We start from the raw sequence: 17,602 nt of genomic DNA, 5'->3' as shown, positions 1-17,602 counted from the left end.
CTCGGCGCCTTGAGTCCTCCAAGAGGCCAGGTGAGCCCGTCCCGTGATGCCCCGCGCCCCGGCCGCTCTGGCCTGCAACGTGTCTCTGGGGCGGAGACAGCGGCGGTGGAGTTCGCCGCGCGCGGGTGGGGGCTCCCTGTCTGTTTGCTCGTGTCCGTCTATTTTTTTCGTTTCGCCTGAGTCCCGCTGGGCTGCCCCCGGCCTCGACATGTCGTACAACTACGTGGTAACGGCACAGAAGCCCACCGCCGTGAACGGCTGCGTGACCGGTGAGGCTGCCAGGGCAGGAGACCCCGGTGACGGAGGGAGCTGGGGGGAACCGAGGCCTAGGGAGGCCCGCGGCCCCCGGGTTGCCGCCAGGACCGGGCCCAGGGAATGGAAGGCGCTGGCGGCCGAGGGACCTCCCACAGCCCACGGCTTAAAAGAAGCTGTCTCAACACGCGCCTTTGGGGGAGTAAAAGCTGCTCTTGAGGGTCCCCTTTCGTTCTCGGAGGTCACTTGGCCTCGAGGACAGGGACGCGCCCAGTGGGACAGAGAGTGGAGTGTGAGTTGTTTGTGCGGTGTTGCTTGGGCCGCGAGATTGGCCTCGTGTGGTTAGGGGGGAAGGGGCGGTGATGATGGCGACTTTGGGGCAAGAGCCTGGGAGGTGCAGGAGGTGGAGGGATGTGAGGAATGTCCGTACTCACCCGAAAGAGAGGAGTCCGCTTTGCCTGGGGCTGTTGTTTACAAGAGGGAGCTGTTGGAGAAGAGGGTTTAGAATGGCCCAGCCCAGTGCTGGGTTTGCCTTGTTTGTTTATGCAAGAATTGTTAAGGACGCAAATGTCCAGAACCCGGGAATAATCATCTTGAACCAAGTTCTCAACAGAATATGAAGCCCTCAAACGTGTATTTTTATGTAAATCCGAATCACGATTCCAAAAGAAAACTGTTGTTGGAGAGTTGGAGGCTATGAAGGAGTGTGGATGGGGTTTTGGTAGACTGCTGGGAGGGCAAGAGGTGCAAACAAAACAAGGTTTTAAGATAAAGCTCTGAGAACTCTCTTCGTTTGATCTAGTCTGTTTGGTAAAGATTTTGTGAAAATTCAAATATGGACTGAATAGGGAGGAACACTTTCTCCAGCATCCCTTAATTAGAGTATGAGTCGGCCGCTGCGATAGGAAAAGTGAAATTCGGGGGCACACAGCCATCTGAAGGGTTTTCACAGTCATTGGCAGTTGAAGGACATGCTGCTCTTAGGCCCAGTCCAGTTTCTTAATCTGATGAGGGAAGTAGCGTTCTTGAATGTGTGAAGTGAGACTCTGAGGATTTGGTGAGAAGGGAGTGAATGGAGGGAACCGGAGAAATATGTGAAGTAAATCGAGAATTCAGGAGGTTTTAGGTAGAAGCGATAGGATTACTTAAGTAGTGCTTTAGCTTCAAAAATTAGAGGATCTGTTCTTTCAGGACACTTTACTTCAGCTGAAGACTTGAACCTGTTGATTGCCAAAAATACGAGATTAGAGATCTATGTGGTCACTGCTGAGGGGCTTCGGCCCGTCAAAGAGGTGGGCATGTATGGGAAGATTGCTGTCATGGAGCTTTTCAGGCCCAAGGTAAGTGCTCTGGGTTGGTTGGGCACAGCAACAAAGGGAGAACTATTAGTTGTAGTCGGGTTTACGTTGTTTTATGTCACTGCTTGCTTAGGATGGGTGCAATAAGGCTTAGGAGAGAAACTCTTCTCTTTTTGAATGGCAGATCTCAATTTATATTCTTATTTAAAAAGCTTCCAAGAAATAGAAGGAGAGATTTGCTAGGGAAAAATTTATCAAGTTGACTTTTTTTTTTTATCAAGTTGACTTTTTAGAAGGGAATATTAAAGCAGTTTGAAATGTGGGTCACCATCCTGTGGGTCATCATAATGATTCAGAGAGTAGGCTCTAGAGTTAGGGCAGTACTGGCTTTATTCCTTATTAAATCTAATTTTGGGTGTCATCTAACCTTTCAGAGCCTTATTTACCCATCTGCAAAATGGGGATAACAGTATCCAGTCCTCTGGGTTATTGTCAAGATTAAGTGATTTAATAACAGGACGTAGCACATAACAAGCATTCACTGTTAGCACATCATCAAATTATTATTGTTATTATAATTCGACTGTTTCCATCTGTAAGTGAATCTGATGGGGAAGCAGTGGGTTCAAAATTTAAATTATAACCCTTTGAACAAAATACTCACTTTGTTGGAGTCTGTGTTAATAAGTAAGAGAGACTTTGTAGATGCACTTCAGCTTCCTTTGTTGACATTTTTTTTTCTTTTTCCATGTACTTGGAGGGGATTAGAGGAGGCGTTACATTCATCTTTCAGAATTTGAATGGAGTAATTGAGATTAGCTGACGTGGAACTAGATGAATACATTATATGTAGAGCAGAGATGAAGAATCATGAAAGTAGACTAGATGTTTACCAGCTTCAGTTCTGGCCTTTCTGTACACACCCTTAGGGTGTGTGCGTAACTAATGTGTGTTACATACTTACCGTGGGGTTTTTTCAGGGAGAAAAGAAAATTCTTGAAGAATTTAATATGCTTAAAGAATGATTAAAGGCTAGACAAGTACTCCTGTTTTCAAAAGAAACCTCTTTTGACAGTATGATGTTGGTTTCCAGGGGGAGAGCAAGGACCTACTGTTTATCCTGACAGCTAAGTACAACGCCTGCATCTTGGAGTACAAGCAGAGTGGCGAGAGCATTGACATCATAACGCGAGCGCATGGCAACGTCCAGGTGAGGTGGCTGCTTCAGGCTGATGAGAGTTTTCCAGGTAGGGTTGTCATGATTTGGTGAAGGAAATTGTAGTGCTGGGGCAGCTCTCTGTGTGATCAGAGAAACAAGGAGAAAACACTAAGGACTTCTGTAGTTTACTCAGAGTCCAAGGGAGAGGGTAATAATTCACTGAGATTCAGTGTTTTGCAAAAAGGCGTACACTGGCATTTGGGCGTCCTGACATGTCAAAAAGCCGCCACTAGTTTTATTGCCACTCTTAAAATCATCCTGGGAAGGTGGTGCCCAGCGTTCTCTGTTACTCTAGGTGTTTGAGGTTCTTCCCTAACCCCAGTTTTATTTCTCAGGACCGAATTGGCCGCCCCTCAGAGACGGGCATTATTGGCATCATTGACCCCGAGTGCCGAATGATTGGCCTGCGACTCTATGATGGCCTTTTCAAGGTTATTCCACTAGACCGGGACAATAAAGAGCTCAAGGCCTTTAACATCCGCCTGGAGGAGTTGCATGTTATTGACGTCAAGTTCCTGTATGGTTGCCAAGCACCTACCATCTGCTTTGTCTACCAGGTACTGGAGCAGGAGGAGAGAGGGAGAAGCTGTATGGTTTGGCACAGTGGGAGTTCATTTTTGCTAATCAGAATGTCTGGATGTCATGGTAGGGTAGGCAGAAGTGTTTAATGTGTTTGTCCTGAAATGTTTTGAATGATATAATTAATATGTGTCAGGTTTTGGTTGCACCTTGAGAGAAGAAGTACTTATCGTGGAGGCAGGAAGCAGTCTGGGGCCTGTAGCAGGCTTTAATCCTGAGATTACACTCTGGTTGTGGGCCTTGGAGATTTTATAGGGTGACCCAGTTTATACTTTGTCTCTTACTGGCATGCTAGGGGATTGTTAAAACTTAGCTGTAAAGAAATGATCTGGAAATTCCCTTACAAGCAATGAGAAAATGTCTTGGGGATGCTTTATGTGTCTTCCAAGAAGAGGTACATTTTGATCAGCACTCACTTTCTGGTGACCGCTGGCTCTTGACTTCTATTTTAGTCTGTGCCTAAAACTTTTGTAGAGCTGATCCTGGGCAGCTGTTCTCTGGGCTAGATCTGTTGAGGGGGTGTGGGGTGGGGGCAGGGTGGCAGAGCACCAGACTAATATGCTTGTGTCTTGGTAATATCTCAGCCTTTTAACAAAGGGCCATACAGTATGAGGTTATTTCACTAGCATGTGGTTGAATAAATGATGGAAGAAAGTTTAGTCCAAATCTAAGTACTGTAGTACTGTAGTACTGTGTGTGGGCATGTAAACAGTTTTTAAACACTGTGTTAAGTATTGGAAATGCTGATGTATTTTTTTGTATTTCTTAGTGTCACAGTAAGTGCTGTAGTTTTGAGGCTGGTTGATATAAAGTTCATTTGAATAGGTTGAAACCAACTTAGGAGATTTTGTTTAATCTTATTTACAATACATTAAATATCAGGTCTGAAATAATAACTTGGAATCTCTCTCACTTCTTCAGTTTTGTAAATATCAGGTCATTAAAACACTGATGTTGGTTATTCAAGGCTGACTCTGTGCAGCCTCAGGGCTGTGGGTTGTGAATGATCTTCATTTCCGTATGTGTGTCTCAGAGGCCCAAATCCAAACCCCAGCTTGAATTTATGGTGAAGTTGAGTCTTACCCCTGATCATTGATGGGAAAATCTTTTCATCAACTAAAAATGACTTTTTCTCTTGTTTTGTGCCCAAAGGTCAATTTGAAAAATACCACGTGAGGGAGTTCCTTGGTGGTCTAGTGGTTAGGATTCAGCGGTTTCACTGCTGTGGCCCGGGTTCAATCCCTGTTGGGGGAAGTGAGATCCGTAAAGCCACGTGGTGTGGCCAAAATTAAAAAAAAAAAAAAAAAAAAAAGAAGGAAAATACCATGTGAAAGGTAGTCATGCAGAGTGCTTCAGGAGCTGTAACAATGATGAAGATGTGGGCCCTGCCCTGAAACACGCTGTCGGATTCCTTCCATAACTTCTTAGAGCTTGGTCTGGCCTTTGATGAGGCCACCCTCCACTGGCACCATGCCGGCTCTTTTAGTCTCTTAAAGGTGTCTTTGATAGCTCCAGGTCTGAAGTGAGTCATGATTCAAAAAAAGGAGGGGAGGATGGTGTTGACAGTGTCAGGATTGGAGGTTTCTACTAACTTTAGAGGAGCAGCATGCTCTGCTCTTTACCGTCACCCTATCAGAATGCATCTGAGAATTGTATCAAATGGATTTGTATTTTAGACTGTAATTGATTTTTATTTTTATTTTATTTTTAAAAAATTTTTGTTGGAGTATAGCTGCTTTACAGTGTTGTGTTAGTTTCTACTGTACGGCACAGTGAATCAGCTATACGTATACATATATCCCCTCTTTTTTGAATTTGCTTCCCATTTATGTCACCACAGAGCATTGAGTAGAGTTTCCTGTGCTATACAGTAGGTTCTCATTTGTATCAAACAAATTTTAAAAATTTGTTAGATGTGTTTCACTTCTCAATGTGTTTGTTTTTCCTCTTTAGCTATTTTATAAGTTTCTTGAAGATAAGGACCAGAGAATATATATATATATCTTATTTATGTACGTATACACACACAAATGTACACATATGTACATTATATTTCTGTAGTGGTTAGTACAGCGTGACAAGTTCATTTTTCTAATTTTTAAATCTCTCTTTGTTGGTTCAATTGTTAGAAACAGTTGGCCTCAGTCACAGTCTACCCAGACTATCACAAGCTCAGCTGGTGGCCGTTAGCATGCTGATGGATAAGGTTGGGAAGGCTGGCGTGACAGGAGTGTCAGATGCTGTCCCTTTCAGGGCCCCTCTCCAGCCCAGGGCACCCTTTGTAGGGACTAACGATTCTACCTTTCCTCACCTAGGACCCTCAGGGGCGGCACGTAAAAACCTATGAGGTGTCTCTCCGAGAGAAGGAGTTCAATAAGGGCCCTTGGAAACAAGAAAACGTAGAAGCTGAAGCTTCCATGGTGATTGCAGGTTTGTTGGGGGATTTGGGAAATTTGCCTCTGCCCCACTTCTGGGCCAGTTCCCTATTGCTCCTTCCTCACCTTCTCTGCCCTTCATCTCAGCGCTCCAGTGCTGTTGAGCACATGCATTGTTCAGCCCTCCCTTATGTCTCCTATCTGTAAATGTGCTTCCCTTTGTTTTTTGCATTTCTGTCTTTGGGATTGTCTTGTTTTTTACCCTTCCCCCAAAAGTATAACTTTCCTTTATTTGGGGTGGTGAGGTTAACTAAAACAATGAGATTGATTTGCAGAGTGGCATATGGAAGTTAGTCTCATTATTTTATTGTTGGGCAAAAATTAAAAAAAACTGAAGGGGACCAATAGAGCTTATTTTATCTGGCTCCTGTATTTCATAGATGAGGAAACAAGGCCGAGGGACTTGCCCATGCCTGTGCCTCACTGACAAAGCCTAGGCTGGAATCCAGACATCTTTGCTCTTTATCCTATATTCTTCCCCCAACACTGTTGTGTGTTTCACCTAGTAGAGAAGTTTTAAAACTATTAAGTGCAAATTGGCTCTTCTATATGGTAGCCCTGATAATGGGGGAAATGAAGCTAAGGAACAAGGAAAAAAATCTCAGAAACTCCGAAAGAGTGGCAATAAAAATACAACCAGGAGTACAGAGTGGGCAGCCTACAATTTCTAAGACAGTAATCTCAGAAAAAGGTTATCATGTTCCCTGGACTTTGATGTCTAAAAAATGATTATCTTCAAGTTTGCCTCAGAGATAACTGGATCAGTGCCTTTGCTGCCTCAGGGTTTGGCAGGTCCCAGATGCTGAGCATTTTAATGCTACTCTTTCTCCTGCAGTCCCAGAGCCTTTTGGAGGCGCCATCATCATTGGACAGGAATCAATCACCTATCACAACGGTGACAAATATCTGGCGATTGCCCCTCCCATCATTAAGGTGAGCAGTATTCTTTTCCCTTTTTCTTCTTTCTGTTTGTTCCCCCCCTTCCTTTCCCCACCATTTGTCAGAAGGGGATTCAGAGTTATCTGTCACATTATTCACTGTGTATATAAGATGTTGTGTTGGTCATTGGGAATACAAAGAGATTGGCTTGGTGTTGCTTACAAAGAGCTTGCTTGCTAACTAAGGGAGAGAAATAATCAAAATTTGGTTTATCCTTTCCATTCATTGGGGCAATTTGAAGAACGGAAAAATTTCGGGAATTCTGATGAATGTTAATGTTTTTAGAGCTCAAATCAGGTAAATAATATAGTGAAAAATATATATAGACTTAAAAAATTAATCATAAAAAATTTCACCTTAGAATTTCAAGTCATAGAAATGAAGGCTTAAAAGCTTAATTATATTTTCTTTTTTGAGGATAAATAACAAAATCTGTTGTAGCATGCATAGTCCAGTCAATACTTACAGCTGCCTCCTCTTTTATGTATTTGTTTTCCAGTAAAATAATATGTGAGTAAACATTTAAAGTATGTTGAGCTCCTCAGAACATTGTCTTCAAAATAAAACGTCCTCATTTTTGATCACACATGTAATGTGAGCTGAGTGGATTCCTTGCTCGTGAAGTGGCTGGGTTTGGTAAAGGGAATGGTCTGCTAGGGTTTATTCTCTGGTTGTGGAGGACGCTTAATGTCTAATGACTGTGTCTTCCCTCTTGGCAGCAAAGCACAATTGTGTGTCACAATCGCGTGGACCCCAATGGCTCCCGCTATCTGCTGGGAGACATGGAAGGACGGCTCTTCATGCTGCTTTTGGAGAAGGAGGAACAGATGGATGGCACCGTCACCCTCAAGGATCTCCGAGTGGAACTCCTTGGGGAGGTAGGCCCTGTCCCTCCTCTTCTACATTCTCCTCAGTGCCTAGTGACCCCAGATGTGTGGTCCCAAACTGCAACTGGGAATTATATTACTTAACACCCAACAACAAATGCTCAGTCCTGCCGTGGAAGTTGGTTTTTGAATGAGTAGATTCTCGAGAATCTCACAGGCAGTGGGATACTACCTCAAGTATTAAAAAAAAGAGAAACAAAAAGGATACACTGTAGAATTAAAGGTTAATCTAAGGTTGATACTCAGTTATGGGGGGACGTTCTAAAAAAGTATTGTTAAGAACAATGTAGCAAATGTTAGAGGTCTCTAGCTATTTTGAGGAGACTGGGGCTGTTGGGATTAAAATGATTATTTGGAGCAGGCACCTGCAAGACAAATTATTGATTTTTCTGACTATAGGGATGTGATAAATGAAGAGGCACAAACTTCAGAGATTTAGGAATGATTGTTGAGTGTGACCTGGGGATTTGAAATGGAGAATTGTTTTGGGAATCATGACTGCAGGTGTGATTTTTCTCAGCACATGTCTGAGAGGTGGGTAGGACGGTGTCTGGATCCCACGTGAAGTCCATTCTCATGTCTTTCATGCCCTTGATTTTCTTTTAGACCTCTATTGCTGAGTGTTTGACATACCTTGATAACGGCGTTGTGTTTGTCGGGTCTCGCCTTGGTGACTCCCAGCTTGTGAAGGTGAGAAGACATTTTCTTCTTTCTGGCTTCTTTTTTGCAGTCTTCACTGCTTCTTCATTAAGTTCTTTCTGTGTTTAGTACCTCTCAGAGTTTCTTCAGTTCATGCATATGCCTACTATCCACCTTTCTACTTGGTTGACTTAGCATCCCACCCTGACTAGCTCTTTGTCCTAAATGTTCATTCAACAAATATGCCAGGCAAGGTGCTAGGTACTATGGATACAATGATGAACAAGAACTAGCTGCTACCTTCAAATAGGTCATAGTCTAATGTATTTGATCCCCTCTAGAATATGAGAATTTGAACCTTCTCTGCAGAAGAATGCATGCAAACATTTTACATTAATTTCCAGCTGTTCCTCTGAAATCCATCCATGGGATGCCAGATTAGCAATCCCTGGCTGGTTAGTGGGTCACCTGTAGGATAACCATGTTCCTTAGCAGTTCCCTTCTAGAAGCATCCAGTAGAGCATAAGAAGCATCCGTAAGAGCATAAGATCTTAGAGCATAAGAAGATCTACTAGGGTTGAGTTTCTTTTGGATGATAACTCTCTCTTTAGGGTGGGTCTGGAGCATTCTAGGACTAGCATTGTTCTTTCTTTTTCAGCTCAATGTTGACAGCAACGAACAAGGCTCCTATGTAGTGGCCATGGAAACCTTTACCAATTTAGGACCCATTGTGGACATGTGTGTGGTGGACCTGGAGAGGCAGGGGCAGGGACAGGTAAGGGGGTCATCCTGGAAAGGGATAGTTGGTATGCCCACTCAAACTGTGTCCTCCTGGGTCTGCTTAGCTAGAATGGGGAGTGTGCACTGCAGATAACTTTTAAGAGCCTCACTCACTAATTCCAGTGATGTGAGGATAACTACCATTTATTGAGTGCCTATCTTGGTCTGCCAGGCACTTTACATACATTATCTATAATCACACAAGCACTGTGTTAGATAGGGATTCTTGGCCATTTCAGAAGTGAGGAAACTTAAGGCTGAGGAGGATTAAGCAACTTGTCCAAGGTTACATAACTACTAAATGGCAGGTATGTCTGCCTTCAGATCCTGTGCTCTTTCCAGTAAACTAGGTTCCCAGGGTGAAAACAGGCTTGCTAGGAATAGTGGTAGGAGCCTTTTGCTTCTTGGACTAGGACATCCTGTCTGCTTGATAAATTTGAGAGACTTTGGAGATCAACCTCTGCTAAGTCTGCATCCTCAAACCTAGCTCCACAACAAAGGGTCCTTGGATTTAGGTATAGTTTGTTTACTTTCTGAGCATCAGTGTAGTTGCCCCAGTCTGGAGGGGCTTATTTAGAAACCTTTTCTCTACTTGCAGCTGGTCACTTGCTCTGGGGCTTTCAAGGAAGGCTCCTTGCGGATCATCCGGAATGGAATTGGAATCCACGAGCATGCCAGCATTGACTTGCCAGGCATCAAAGGTACCTTTTTGGTGGACATAGGATGCAGATCTTATTTGAGTGACTTTGGCCTCATTACATGTCATGAAGACACTTCCGGGGGGAGCTAGAGGAAAGCAGATCAAATGAAGAGTAAAAAAAGTCATAATGCCAAATAAGCGGTAGATGCTTAAATATATTGAAAAGTTCCAAAGTAAACTTAAAGAGAATATTGACCAAAATTGGATAGTGGAGTAGAGGAATGGTGGAAGAAAGATTACAAGTGAAATTTAATGTTGTTTATGTAAGGGAACTGATAGAATCCCTAAAGAGAGAGGAGACTGAGAATATCATAGAAAGATGTACATGTAAAGGTAACTTCTAGAACAAAAGTACAGATCTTTGTAAATTCCAGGAGAACTATAATAATCAAAAAGATCAAAGAAAGACTACATAGTGAAAGACTTTTATAATATACAAACGGTAAACATAGTCTAAAATAATATGACAGAACGGATATCAAACATCTGTATGAGTAACTCATGTAGCAGATATCTGATACCAGTAAACATAAATGGGCTAAACCCACCTGTTATAAGAAAAAGATGATCAGATTGGATCATAAGGCAAAAATTAATTCAAAGTAGTATATAGGAGGCACATCTTAAAAAAAAGTAATTCAGAATATAAAAAAGTAAGAGGATGAGAACGTATTAATAAAAAAATAGAGGTTTATGAATTAGGAAGAGATCATAAAACTACAAAACTCAAGAGAATCAACTGAAAAGCTAACTACAGACAATAAGAATTCATTAAGGTAGGATATAAAATTAATGTACTGAAATCAATAGTTTTCATGTAAAAACACAATTAGAAGGTGTAGTAGAGGGAAAGAGCCAATTTACAATAGCAATAAAAAGATAAAACACCAAGGAATAAGTTTAACAAGAATTGTGCAAAACCTATGTAAGGAAAACTTTAAGATACTCTTAAAGGATTAAAAGGATAGACTGATCAAATGAAAAAGACATGCCAAGGTCTTATAAATTAACATTATAAAGTTTTTTCTCTCCGATTTTTATATTTAATATATTTCAATAAAAATATCAATAGGTTTTTTTTCTTTGGCCTGGGCAAGTCAAAGTCCAAATGGGAAACAGAAGCAGCAAGAAAAGCTAGGAAAACTTGAAAAAGAGCAATGAGACGGGCCTAGTCCTACCAGATATAAAAACGTACTATTAAACCTTAGAAATTAAAAGTGTGGTTTTGGTGCACGAATAGGCAAGAGTCCCATGGGCAGACTCAGATGTCCCGAAATAGACACAACTGTATGTGGGACTTTAGTGTACGATAGTGGTGGTATCTCAAGTCGGTAAGGTAAAGATAATTCTTTTGAATAAATGGTGTTGGGATAACTGGAGTCATTTGGGAAAAGATAAGTTTGGATCCATACTGTGCAATATATATCTTGCTAGAATCTAAATGGATCAAAGACTTAATGTAAAAAAATGAAGCCATACAAAAGCTAAAAGAAAAAGGTGGTGAATTCCTTTCTAATTTTGGAGTGGGGATAGTCAAACAATGACTCAAAAGTACAGAAGCCAAAAAGAAAGATTAATAAATTCATCAGCATAAAAATAGAACACTTCTGCATGGCAAAAACAAAACACTGTAAGCTAAGTTAGAAGAAATGGCAAATTGGATAAAAACATTTGTAGTTCATCTTATAGGCAAAGGCCTAATCTCTCTTAATTCATAAAAATTTCTAGAAAGACCACGAAATTTCCTTCCCCCAAATTAGCAAAGTACATGAATGGACAGGTAACAAGCCTAACTTATAATAAGAGAAGTGCGAATCAAAACAAAATAGCGATACTATACTTTACCAGATGCCCAAATCCAAGTTTGACAACGCATGGTGTTGGTGAGGCTGTGAGAAAATGAGCATGCTCACTGAAAATGTCTACGGAAACTACAACTGCATTTAGTGATTTGCCGCGCAATCCCAGTTCTGGGCATCTAGCCCATAGACCTTTATATGTATAAAATGACATAAATACAAGATTACTCATTGTGGCATTGTATATTGTGGCAATATACTGCAAAAGGGTCCATCAGTGGGAACTAACTAATAAACTGTTACATCCATACAATTAAATACTGTGCAGATGTCAAAAACAAGAAACTGTTCTGTTCTCATAAGGGCTCAGGCATATATTAGATGAAAAAACAAGGTGCAGTTTGTGATAGGCTATTGTATATGTTGGCTTGCAACACAGTGTTTACCTATTTTCCTAAATTAAAAAGAATTGGAAGGATAAACTATTATTGTTTACTTATTTTGGGGCTAGGTTGGAAGGAGAGGTATAGGGGTGAGACTTCTGTGTTAAATATTTGAAAAATAAAGTTTGGGACTTCCCTGGTGGTTCAGTGGGTTAAGAATCCGCCTACCAATACAGGGGACACAGGTTCGAGCCCTGGTCCGGGAAGATCCCACATGCCATGGAGCAGCTAAGCCTGTGCACCACAACTACTGAGCCTGCGCTCTAGAGCCCGCGAGCCACAACTACTGAGCCCACGTGCCACAACTACTGAAGCCCGTGTGCCTAGAGCCCAAGCTCCGCAACAAGAGAAGCCACTGCAGTGAGAAGCCCGCGCACCGCAACGAAGAGTAGCCCCCGCTCGACACAACTAGAGAAAGCCTGTGTGCAGCAAGGAAGACCCAACGTAGCCAAAAATAAAATAAATTAAAAAAAAAATTAAAAAATAAAAAATAATTTTTGACTTTGAGTCATGGAAATGAATTATCCCATGCAAAATCAAATGAAAAACTTAAAAATATCAGGCTCAAACAGCTTTAAAAATATCTAACTTCTTCAGAGTCTTAAAGCCAGGGAGGAACAGAGTGGGTATTTCATCTCAGGACTGACGCCAAATTTCTCGCTCTTCCCGTGGGGTTAGGCTGCTCCTTCGTTAGATTGTGGGAGCCGAGTGTTGGTCTGTGCTGTGCCTCTTAATCTTTGATCTTTGTTCCAGGCCTGTGGCCCCTGCGGTCTGATCCTAATCGGGAGACTGATGACACTTTGGTGCTCTCTTTTGTGGGCCAGACAAGGTAAGATGAGTCTGGTGCCAGCTCCAGGTGCTCATGTGAAGGTTGCAAGGTGGGGCAGCTGGTCTGGCTGACCCTGGCCTTCCATTCTGCTGCAGAGTTCTCATGTTAAACGGAGAGGAAGTGGAAGAAACTGAACTGATGGGTTTTGTGGACGATCAGCAGACTTTCTTCTGTGGCAACGTGGCTCATCAACAACTCATCCAGGTAGTAACGGAGAAAAGGGCGGGCCTCGTTTACACTTGAATTTGACCTGGAGTGCAGTACAGAGTACCACCGGATTTTTGAAGTCAATTTTTATGGCTCTAAAAGTAATGTAAAAAGGCTAGGGAAAAAATTGAAATTACCTAATCACCCACTACTGAGAGCAACTTAACTCTTTTAACTTTGGAGTTGTTCCTTTTAGCTTTAATTTTTCTTTGCCAATGTAGGTACGGTCGGCCCTTTGTATCTGTGGGTTTCGTAATACACGGTCTCAACCAAACGTGGATCAGAAATATTTGGGGTGGGAATTCCCTGGTGGTCCAGTGGTTAGGACTTGGCATTTTCACTTCCATCCCTGGTTAGGGAACTAAGATCCTGCAAGCCAAGTGGCACGGCCGAAAAAAAAAAAAAAATGGGGAAAAAAAACTTCAGAAAGTTCAAAAAGCAAAACTTGAATTTGCTGTGCACCAGCAGCTATTTACGTATCATTTACACTGTATTTACAATTATTTACATAGCATTTACATTATATTAGGTATTATAATTAATCTAGAGATGATTTAAAGTACGCTTAAGGATGTGAGTAGTTTATAAGCAATTATTGTTCCATTTTATATAAGGAACTTGAGCATCTGCGGATTTTGGTATTGGCTGGGGGATTCTGGAACCCGTCCCCTGCAGATACTGAGGGATGACTGTATATTGTGTTTATTCACATTTTCTCTTATGGATGGGATCATTATATATATATTTTTTGGGGAGTGGGCAGGGGGATATCATTTTCACACTAATTATATCCTGTCTTCTGAGGCACATTTTTTCCCCATGTTATAGTAGTAGTTAGTATATACTTATTTGGAGAATACTGAAAAGCACAAAGAAGAAAAAAAACTAGTCATAGGCTACCGTCCATATATGACTTTTGGCAGCACTTACAAGGTACTAATTATTATAATCAGACTTCTAACTCTGTTCAGATCCTTATTTTTTAAATCTTTCTGTGATATGGGGGGCATATAGCCTTTTGGCACTTTTGTTAGCTGTGAGAGCCTGATTTCTTCGCACCTCTCAACGCCTGGCGGTCTTTCTAAGTTTGGAGTGACCATGATGCTCTTGGTTTTTTGCACACCCTCCTCACCTTTTGAGCCGTTCTCCACACTGAGCAGAGTCAGTGATTTGCCTGTGGCAGGTATAGCACTTGAGGGCCTGAGGACTATTGAACTGTCTCTATCTTTTTATCCTCTTGGTCTTCCTTTTAGGCAACAGGCAGTGGTGGTTTTGGTAAAAACCAGAGGGAAGCTTCTGTCAGTTTGTTGAACAAATGTGGGAAGTGCCCAGTTACTGACTCATCGCTTTGTCAGTGTTTTCTAACTGGTGGCCTGAATACTGGCCCCAACTCACATATCTGTTGTTAAAGGGCTTTCCTTTTTTTTTTTTTTTTTTTTTCATTTTCAGAATTATGCTGCTGCCCTGGTTTTATAATTTACACTAGACCAGACCCTTCAAAAGCTGATTTCCTATTTTATACCAGCCCAATTATTACTAATGATGAGTTTCTTCTTTTTTTTTCAAGGGCAGTATTAGGTTTTTAATTAAAATCTTTAGTCTTCCCCATTGAAGCTTCTGAAACACCTTTGTTCAGCCATCAAAAGGACCACATTTTCTGTGTATGAAACCAGAGTTCTGCTTTCTGATCTCTCCCAAACTAGAGCCTTTTCCTTTCTCAGAGCTGTGATCCTGCAGCCTCGGCTTGGCATCACACCCTCTCCTTGGTCCTCTAGACCCTGCACTGGGGCTTGAAGACAACCACCCCTCCCCCTTTGGCTCCTCTAGCTTTGAATTACACGTAGACCTTGCTGGCCTTAAAAAAATAAAAAAATACCTTCTAGACCCCAGGACTTCCCTCCAGCTATTGCCCCATCTCCGTCTTCATCTAGATTCTGGAATCAAAAAAGTCTGTCTACGCTGGCTGTCTTCCTTCTCCTGTCTTCACTGCAGGCTGCCCGATATGACCTCTCCTACTAAATTGGGTGCACATTCCAGTAGCTGCTGCCTCTTTCTTGAGATGTGTCCTTCCTGAGCTTCTGTCCACTTCCCTCTTTTCTAACTTTCTTTCTAACCCTCTAAATGAGCCTTCTCATATACTTTTTTTGTTTTTTTTTTGAGGCTTGTCTTCATAGTGATGTCTTTTTTTTTTGAATTTTATTTTATTTTTTTATACAGCAGGTTCTTATTAGTTATCTGTTTTATATATATTATTGTATATGTGTCAATCCCAATCTCCCAATTCATCCCACCACCACCCACCCCCCGCCACTGTCCCCCCTTGGTGTCCATACGTTTGTTCTCTACAATGATGGGCTTCTTTACCAAATGGAAAGACTAATAACCCTTTGAAGTATTATGTAATCCCATTGTAGTTCATTAGTATGAATAATAGCTTGTAGTGTTTCTGCATCCCCCATAGTGTTTATAATTCTAAAGGGCTTTCCTCTCTAAGTAGAAACTCAATTTTGATAAGTAAGGTGTATTGATACATAATAGTGTTATCAACCTGCTTTTTGTTTTATTTCAGTGATGAAATAAATGTATAAAAGATATTCATACATAGTAAAGAACTTGTATATTTTGGATATTTTATTTATTTTATTTTATTTTTTTTGGCTGGGCCGCGTGGCTTGCAGGATCTTAGTTCCCTGACCAGGGATTGAACCCGCGCCCTCGGCAGTGAAAGCGTGGAGTCCTAACCACTGGACCACCAGGGAATTCCCAGAACTTGGATATTTTAGAGGTCTGATTTTTGGGTTGAGAAAAACAGCTAGACTTGTAGTTGTAGGTCTTACTCCATCGATACCTTTCCATAGGGTGTGTTACCCAAGCCTTACTCAGAGAGAAACAGGCCTTCTCTTTTTCTGCCTGTAGGTATGTAAGCTGTAAGCTGCCTGAAGCCAGTCTTCTTCAGGGCTTCAGCTAAAAATGACACCTTCATGTAGTTAATCATTGCAGAACTTTGGAAAAATATATCTATATGGCAGAGGAGCTTATTCTTAGGGTTCCACCAGGGCAGCATTTACCACGTTCTCACCCCTGTATAGATCCCTGCAGGGGCTTGGAGACATTGCTCTTCTTTCTCTAGATCACTTCAGCATCTGTGAGGTTGGTCTCTCAAGACCCCAAAGCTCTCGTCAGTGAGTGGAAGGAGCCTCAGGGCAAGAACATCAGTGTGGCCTCCTGCAATAGCAGCCAGGTAGTGGTAGCCGTGGGAAGGGCCCTCTACTACCTGCAGATCCATCCTCAGGAGCTCCGACAGATCAGGTGTGTGTTTATCTGTTCTTTTTGCCCTCCCTGTTCTCTGGGACTTCTTTGATCCTTGGATTCCTTCCTCTGCCATATTCTTCCTTGTTCAGCCACACAGAGATGGAACACGAAGTGGCCTGCTTGGACATCACCCCTTTAGGGGACAGCAATGGAATGTCCCCTCTTTGTGCTATTGGTCTCTGGACAGACATCTCAGCCCGAATCGCGAAGCTGCCCTCTTTTGAGCTACTGCACAAAGAGATGCTGGGTGGAGGTGTGTTTCTTTTAAGGACGTGGGTTGGGATCAGAATCAGAATTTGGAACAAGAACTTAATGTACCTCTTTCCCACAGAGATCATTCCTCGTTCTATCCTGATGACCACCTTTGAGAGTAGCCACTACCTCCTTTGTGCCTTGGGAGATGGGGCGCTTTTCTACTTTGGGCTCAACATTGAGACAGGTGAGACTAGCACTTCGAATGAGGGGCTCTTCGGAAAATCTGGAGTATTGGAGTTGGCAGAGTTCTTAGCCTCAGGGTGCTACTTTTGAAGCTTCACAATCTAGCTGTGTGTCCTGTTTCGTTTCTTTCCTTTTTTCTCCGGATGCCGTTCTTTCTGTAGGCCTGTTGAGCGACCGTAAGAAGGTGACTCTGGGCACACAGCCCACCGTATTGAGGACTTTCCGTTCTCTTTCTACCACCAACGTCTTTGCTTGCTCTGACCGCCCCACTGTCATCTACAGCAGCAACCACAAATTGGTCTTCTCCAATGTCAACCTCAAGGAGGTGAACTACATGTGTCCCCTCAACTCAGATGGCTACCCTGACAGGTGAGCCTCTTTTTCTTTCCTCAGCAAGAGCCAGGAGTGAGGACATCGTGTTGTTTTCCTCAGACCCTCCCCCTCCAGCCCTTTCCCAGTGACAGAGTCAGTGACCAGCTGAGATGGGAAGTATAGAGCAGAGGTTTGCAAATCTTGGCTATGCAGTAGAAACACCTTGGAAGCCTTTTTAAATGTACAGAATTGTTTTTGAATCCTTCTTAGAGTTTGATTTAGTGGATCTAGGGTTGAGCCCTAGATCTGAATCTATATTTTTAGAAAACCTCTTAGGCGATTCAAATGATTAGTCAAGTTTCAGAACCCCTGATGCAGAGATCTTTATGTATACCCCTGGAGCAGAGTTTCTCAAAGTGTGGCTCCTCATGGCAGCCACAGCACTACCTGGGAACGCATTAGAAATGTAAATTCTCGGGCCTCACCCATGGATCCACTGAATCAGAAACTCCAGGGTTGGGCCCAGCAGTCCAG

General features: G+C 42.3%; 1 protein-coding gene across 1 annotated transcript in view; it reads left to right on the top strand.

Moving 5' to 3' along the window:
* The first annotated feature begins 43 nt into the window (after positions 1-43).
* The window catches only part of DDB1 (damage specific DNA binding protein 1), a 31,609-nt gene continuing 14,050 nt past the window's right edge, over positions 44-17,602 (top strand). The window contains exons 1-16 of the mRNA XM_036862223.1: positions 44-269; positions 1,444-1,592; positions 2,644-2,760; positions 3,105-3,326; positions 5,664-5,778; positions 6,619-6,716; positions 7,442-7,600; positions 8,216-8,299; positions 8,907-9,023; positions 9,627-9,729; positions 12,724-12,799; positions 12,895-13,003; positions 16,137-16,315; positions 16,408-16,571; positions 16,650-16,757; positions 16,918-17,125. Of these exons, the coding sequence (XP_036718118.1) occupies positions 47-269; positions 1,444-1,592; positions 2,644-2,760; positions 3,105-3,326; positions 5,664-5,778; positions 6,619-6,716; positions 7,442-7,600; positions 8,216-8,299; positions 8,907-9,023; positions 9,627-9,729; positions 12,724-12,799; positions 12,895-13,003; positions 16,137-16,315; positions 16,408-16,571; positions 16,650-16,757; positions 16,918-17,125 (2,231 nt within the window). The 5' untranslated portion in view covers positions 44-46. The remainder of the gene's footprint in view (positions 270-1,443; positions 1,593-2,643; positions 2,761-3,104; positions 3,327-5,663; positions 5,779-6,618; positions 6,717-7,441; positions 7,601-8,215; positions 8,300-8,906; positions 9,024-9,626; positions 9,730-12,723; positions 12,800-12,894; positions 13,004-16,136; positions 16,316-16,407; positions 16,572-16,649; positions 16,758-16,917; positions 17,126-17,602) is intronic.

The sequence above is a fragment of the Balaenoptera musculus genome, chromosome 8 (assembly GCF_009873245.2).
Source record: "Balaenoptera musculus isolate JJ_BM4_2016_0621 chromosome 8, mBalMus1.pri.v3, whole genome shotgun sequence".
NCBI classification, from domain to species: domain Eukaryota; kingdom Metazoa; phylum Chordata; class Mammalia; order Artiodactyla; family Balaenopteridae; genus Balaenoptera; species Balaenoptera musculus.
The sequence above is the reverse complement of the archived record's forward strand: the minus strand, read 5'-3'. Positions and strand labels throughout refer to the sequence as shown.